Source organism: Pseudochaenichthys georgianus, chromosome 24 (genome assembly GCF_902827115.2).
Source record: "Pseudochaenichthys georgianus chromosome 24, fPseGeo1.2, whole genome shotgun sequence".
NCBI classification, from domain to species: Eukaryota; Metazoa; Chordata; class Actinopteri; order Perciformes; family Channichthyidae; genus Pseudochaenichthys; species Pseudochaenichthys georgianus.
The window spans coordinates 26,561,167-26,567,966 of record NC_047526.1 but is presented as its reverse complement, the minus strand read 5'-3'; the positions used below and the strand labels follow the sequence as shown (position 1 = coordinate 26,567,966).

Sequence of the window (6,800 nt, the reverse complement as noted above, 5' to 3'; positions counted from 1 at the left end):
AGGGAGGAGAAATAACCCCGACCCTGAACCCTTGAGAGAGCCCTGACAGAAGATATTCTACGAACACAGGATCTGGGTGAGTAGAAAGCGCTGCTGCTAAATGTGGATGTTGATGGGGGTGGAAAGGTGATGTTTCAGGAGTTTTTTCCCCCACGTGGTTTCTGCTGCGGGAACTTCACGTGCCCGCACCTGGGGCAAACTGACTTCGGGTGAGCCTCCCTGCAGGTACTGCAGATATGGAGATAAGAACAATAAGCAAAGGTGCAGATATTTTCGTTGAATTTATAACAGATCCTGTCGTCTGCCCTAATCTGCGCCTCTTGCCTATTCTGCACCTGTTTTTTTTGTTTATTATTCCCGACTGTGACGCAGGAAAAGCTCTGAACCCGGAGAAAGGCACTGATGGGCAGAAGGGGGAGGTGTGGCCCTGCGTCCCGCAGCTGATGCATGAAACAACTTGTTGCCCGCCAGTCGCCATCACGAGCAGCTCGGTGTCCAGCACGGACCAGTCCAGGCGAACGTTGCAGTGGGCTAAGTGAAGTGCTGCTTTGCTAGAAAAGCTCTTGTGATAGGAGTAGAACGTGGATTTCCCGAATTTGAGATAAAGATCGCCGATGAGGCCCAGATAAGCGTCTAACTCAACTCTTCTTTCCGGGTAAACGGAACACAGGACATCGCGGAAGATGCCGAAAGCAACCAGAAAGGTCTCTGAGGAGCCGAGGATCTGCGGACTTAAAAACGGCAGTGATGCTTCCTCCCGTGGCGATTGACTTGTCGCACTCCGGGGAAGGCAAGATGAGGGTGACTAAATTGATGTCTTTCCCTTCGAGGATTTTCGCTCTCAGCCGAGAGGAAATGTGAGCGCTCTGGGGAATATGAGGCCTACCTGAGTGAGGCGCTGGGAGTGCGGAAGCCAGGGAGTGAGGGGGAGCTATGATTTGTGGAGGAAAACCCCCATGACCTGGCATAAATCCTGTTGGCAGCGAAGCGGGGACCGAGGCCCAGTTCGCAGAAGAGGTTGAAGCTCCGATGGGGCCTTTATCCATGGCCTGCAGGCGAGCGTCAATTAGCAGCATAGAGCTAGCCAAAGATTGCAGGGAGTTTGCTATGCTATCCGTTAGTGGCTGATTACCGGGGCTCCCGGGCTGGGCGACGCTCGGGTGAGCCTGGGGAAAGGTGGACCTTTTAGATGGACCGGCTCTAGAGGGACTTGACTTTTTTTTCCTTTTCCCCCCGCGGCTCCGCCCGCGTCCTCGCTCCGGCCTCTCGGGGGTGATAGCTGGAGAGTTGGCTGGAGCTGCTGGGGCTGCTGCCCTGGGCTGATGGACCGCGCCGGAGACTTGGTCCGAGAGCTCCCTGAGCTGGGAGAGAGGGAGATCTGAGGCTGCAGAGATACCCTGCTGCCGTAAATGGGTGATTATGAAGTTTGCTTCTGCTGATTGTGAGCTGTCACGGGAAGCCAGGCGGGCGCTCATGCGCCGGAGGCTTGAGGAGTTCGAAGCTGCACCCGGAGGTACATCGGAGCCAGGATCGAGATCCTTCGAAAACGTTCGTCTCGGAAGAGTCTGTGTTAGACATTGTGGTTTGTTTTTCTTCTTTTCTGAGTGTTTGCGGAGGAGTATTCGTTTACTACCTTTTGCGTTGACACCTGAAATGACAACTGACAGGAAGGGGAGAGCAGATTTAAAGAGGTTAGCAGGTGCGATGATTGGCTAGCCGGGGCGTAATGCCCCTGATCACTTATTGAAATAACGTGTGACACCCGATGATGTTGTCTTCCTGATTGAACTTACACTGAGCTACATGTGTCAGATAAATGTAGTGGAGAAAAAATACAATTCAACATGTTGCCCCTTGGAGTCAAAGTATAAAATGGAAAGTTAAGCACCTCAAAATTGTATTTAAGTTACTTTACTAAGTACTACAGTAATGTACTTTCCGCCACTGACAATAACAACTACCCTACAATTACCTCAAAAAATACGAAACTTTCAGAAGCCAGATGGGGACCACAAGCTGCGATGGGAAATGGGAAATATAAGATGCACATCCTGACATAAGTTCAATAAGGGAATACATTTTTGCTGATGGCAAAGTGAACCGACATTGAAACCCACTTCCCTGAACGTCCAAAGCCACGAGGGTGGGATTAATGGTGAGGAACGCAAAACCATCACTATTGTTTGCCGACGGTGCTTGATCGCCATTTCCTGCGATGGATTCTTTAACAAACAGACAGCTATCTGAAAAATCCAATAACAATTACAGATTAGCCTGAAGACCCTTTATAATGGAAGCTGAGGAGAAATCCATTGATGCATTTCACACATTTTCCTGACAAACTGTAGGCCAACGCAACTTGTGTTAGCATTTATGTTAAAAAAGTTCTGAGAGAGGTTTGGTTTCATAATGTTTCTTACATCATGAATCAAAGTGGGAATTCAGCTGTGGTAATGATCATTAAAGCATCCATCCTCACTTAATGGCAGCCATAGTTCATTTTTACAGTTTTGTTTACATTTTACTGTGAACAAGCTAGCATTGTCTCAAATGTAATCCCTCATTTTCTGCATTTACTTTTTATTGCAGAGGTTCAACAGCTTTTGGTTTTGCGATGAGGTATGAGATTTAAAAAAGAAAAGAAAAATATTTCAACTTTTCAGATAACTTGATATTGGAAGAAGGTCAACAAGAGTTAAGAATATTGATTATTGTTTTCTGCAACACAGAAACAAGAAAACAAATAAGCATAGTTTTTGAGTGATAGAACACTATTTGTCAGATTTATTATCGGACATAAAGTGTGACGAATAAATCCAATATTATTCAGCCATTCGTGCATCTGTGTGAATAATAATAATTGAAAATCAATGCTTATCTGTACCAAGACCCCTGTCATTAAAAAAAGTGCGGATTGAGCAATATGCTAATATCCCATGTTGCCCACCTGAGACAGGAAGCCAAACAATCAAAACTAATTTACCATCAATCAAAGCAGAATTAGATTATCTGTCCTGGTTATGCTGTAGCTAGTCCCTAAACCAACCTCTGCAACTCCACAGTGACACCCATTCATTATTTTGTTAATGTGTTTCATTCATTAACATCTAGCTGATACATAAGAAACCATCTGAACATTATATTGGAAAATAATATTTGAGCTTTAAGTGTAGAAGCTTCTGAAGAGCTGCACCTTAGAGACCCCTGTAGAGAACGATATTTGACATCTCGAGCTCTAGTAACAGCAGCTCATCCAACCGGAGATTATACAAAGGGACAGCCAATCGATGCTTTCAGGAACAGAAGAGTGAAGAAGATGTGCATAAAGTTCGTCAAAAGTGCATTTCCCCAATAAATAAAAGACACTGATGACAGGTTGGTTTAGATTTTAGAGTTATTTTAGTGAAGAACATATGGCGATGAATAAATGCAATGAACCTGAGCTGCAAACCTTGTCTGAGTGAGTGGGCGGTACACCTTACTGTATGCCATGTCACAAACGAGAGGCATATTTCTTCCGATTCACTGAGTTTTATTTCATGTCCACATGAGTTATCTCCCTAGGAGTCACCCAGCATGCGGAAACAACTATCCAAAAGAAAAGTTAAACACCAAATAACCTGGTATATCAGTGCTTCTGTGTGGCAGTTCCTGGTCAGCATCAAAACTATTGCATATTTCTACACATTATTCAGAAATTCATTTATTTTTGTTCATGCAGACTGTGTAACATCAGTCAAGTAGAGATCTATAATACCATTTTGAAACAGCAAACGTATTGTTGTCGTTATAGACTTTAGCTGAAATCTCACTCTGAACTTTCAAGCTGGCAGACAAATCAATACAGGGCAATTACTTTGAAAAAACATTAACATTATGGCCTCCGACATGCATCATTGCTGTTTTTCAAGCATAAAATGGGTTTTTTAGACCTCTGAGCAAGGCTCAAATTCCCTTAAGATTTCCGGGTTTTAGTGACGCTGTGTATATTTCATAAGCCCTTGAAGAAGAAAAAAACAATCGACAGCCACCATATTTCTCTGTCAGATTGCAGGAGGAAGACAGTTCAGAGAGTCAGGCGGTGTGATGCAGCGCCCTGAGAGGCCCGGAGTGACTTGCAGTCATAAAGGGAGTGACACTCCATTGAATCTCATTTCGCTGCACCATTTTCACAAGTCTCGTTGTCATACATCTCTATATCCTGGAGACTGGAGGCGTCCGTCTCGTCTCCTGCGCTGCTCACACTGTTCCTGAAGGCGATACTTCCGATAAAGGGATACACGCTTCCTGCGAAGAGGTCTTTTATGTTATAATAAGGAATCTCTGGATCTTTTCTTTCAGGCTTAGTGATACCCTTACCCTCCATGGCTTTGTTTCTTTGATAGTACTTTGAAAACTTATTGAAGATAATGGTGATGGGCAGAGCCACCACCAACAGGCCACACACGATACACAAGGTCGCCACTATCTTCCCCGCCAGCGTTACCGGGCAGGTGTCACCGTAACCCACTGTGGTCATGGTGATGGTTGCCCACCACCAGCCTGAAGGGATGGTCCCCAGATCTGTGTTCTCCACATCCCTCTCTGCCGAGTAGATGAGGGCAGAAAAGATAGAGATCCCCACCGAGAGGAAAAGAAGGAGCAGACCCACCTCTTGGTAGCTGTGTCGGACGGTGGCGCCCAGCGCTCGCAAACCGATGGAGTGGCGAGCCAGCTTCAGGATCCGGAGAACCCTCATGAGGCGGAGAACCTGCACCACCTTCCCAACATTTTGTAAGTCCTCGTTCTCCTCTGCTGCTTCCTTATCGGCTGTTTCCAGAGCTAAAGTTGCGTAAAATGGCAAAATGGAGGCAACATCGATGAGGTTTAAGGGGTTTGAGAGGAACTTCCTGCGTGAGGGTGAAACAATCAGCCTGAGGAGGAACTCAGCGGAAAAGCAGGCGATGCAGACCTCTTCGAGGATCTCAAGGACAGGATCCTCGATGAGTTTATCGTTTTCGTCCTTCTTCTGATACTCAGGCATGCTGTGGACACACATGGCAACGATGGAGGTCAACACCAAGCAGAGGGAGGCCACGGCGATGATCTTTGAACCTGTTGAGTGACCAGGGTCCTCCAGCCGCAGCCACACGTAGCTCCTCACCTCTGCACACCAGGCTCCTTTGAACTTGGCCATGTCTTGATCGAGCGCAGAGAGCTCCTCAAAGGAGGAGTCCAGGCTGGGCTGCTGCTGGTCGTCACTCCTCACATCCCAGTCTCCGTCGTCAATGTACTCCTTCCTCTCGTGGTACCAGTAGCTGCAGCAGGGGCTCAGGTGGAGCTCCTGGATCCCCCAGTACTCTATCTCCTGGCTGAAGGAGAAGACGCACACCTCCTCCATCATGTGGATATGTCCCGTGTGGTAGAAGTTGAGCACACCAAGGAAAACCTGGGGATTCCTGTCGAAGTAGTACTCCTTCTCGGACGGGCTGTAGTCGTCACACAGCTCCAGGATGGCCGCCTCGCTTTGGCAGCACAGCAGACGGGCCAGGCGTGTGTGAGGGAAGCGAGCAGCAGATATCCGGATCCACATGGTGCAGAAACCCCCCCCACGTTGAGGTGGACCTGGTCCTCCTCATTCCCCCGCCGGTGGAGGATTTGCCCATACCCCATGGTCCTGATGATGTAGATATATTATGATTAGAAGCCAAGTATGTCAGTTATATATCTTTATATATGCCCCACAAGCATTACAGTCAAGATTTTACAATGGTACATTAATGTGGACTGCTGTCAATCAAGACATATTTAACTGCACTGTTTGTAGAGCACATTAGTCCTCTGAAGGAAAATAAAATCAATAAAACATCCACAGGAAATGGCTTGAGCTAGAGTGAGGGAAGAAGCGTGAGGTGCTGTCACTTCTTCCATTGCTCAAGTACAGGACTATCACCAGAAGAATCAAATTACAGACTAAACTAATCAGAGGAAATGACAAGCAACAAGTTGAAACTGAAACCACACATCATTACAAGCAGTTATTAGGACTGTTTTCCTGCATGTGTAGCTTTCTATATTGTTCATTAAATACCCTTCTAGAAATTCAGAGCAACGAGCTGGTTTGACTAATTTTTTCACCAAACCCTATTTAGAGATAAACAATTACTTTTTAGTTTTCTACAAAAACTGAATGCAAAACGTGAAGCTGGTACGTACCTTTACTTGCAGCCTTTCTTTCCATGAAAACAACTTTATCCGGGTGGTTAAGTTTTCACATTGTGGTGGAGCTGCGGGTCGGTGGAGCTGCAGTCTCGCGGAGCAGAGAGCTGGAGGCGGGACAGCAGCACCAGTGGTTTGTTCCCTTTTACAGGGAGCAGGGAGGGGGAGGGGAGGGGAGAGGGGAGGGACACTGCACTGATGTAGGAACACCCTGCGAGATATTTGTGTATTCGTTTTTTTATGGCTTTTTATTAACCCTACTCTATCACTGTGTCTGTATGCTTGTAATATCCCTCATTACATGAATGCACTGCAAACAGTTGTTTATATTTCAAATAAAGATATATATATTGATCCCAATTTGGTATTTTCATCACAGCAGCATGTAGGTAAATAATTGAACATGAATTGGAAGTAAAACAAATAAAAATAAGACAGTGAATATATACATATTAATAATGAAGGATATTTATTTAATTGTATAATATTTTGCACATTCGAACAAAAGCTACCTTCTTAACATCTGCACAACTTCCACTTTTCATAACAAACTGCTCATATTTTATTTAGTTATTCTGATGATCTTTATCATAGTATACTGT

At 45.6% G+C, this 6,800-nt stretch overlaps 1 protein-coding gene across 1 annotated transcript; it reads right to left on the bottom strand.

Moving 5' to 3' along the window:
• Window positions 1-4,088: 4,088 nt before the first annotated feature.
• LOC117439545 (delayed-rectifier potassium channel regulatory subunit KCNS3-like) lies at window positions 4,089-6,263 on the bottom strand. Its single transcript, XM_034075475.1, is given in 3 exon segments — window positions 4,089-5,548; window positions 5,551-5,656; window positions 6,196-6,263. Coding segments are annotated over 2 exon segments (1,500 nt in total). The 5' UTR covers window positions 5,653-5,656; window positions 6,196-6,263; the 3' UTR covers window positions 4,089-4,150.
• Window positions 6,264-6,800: the final 537 nt, after the last annotated feature.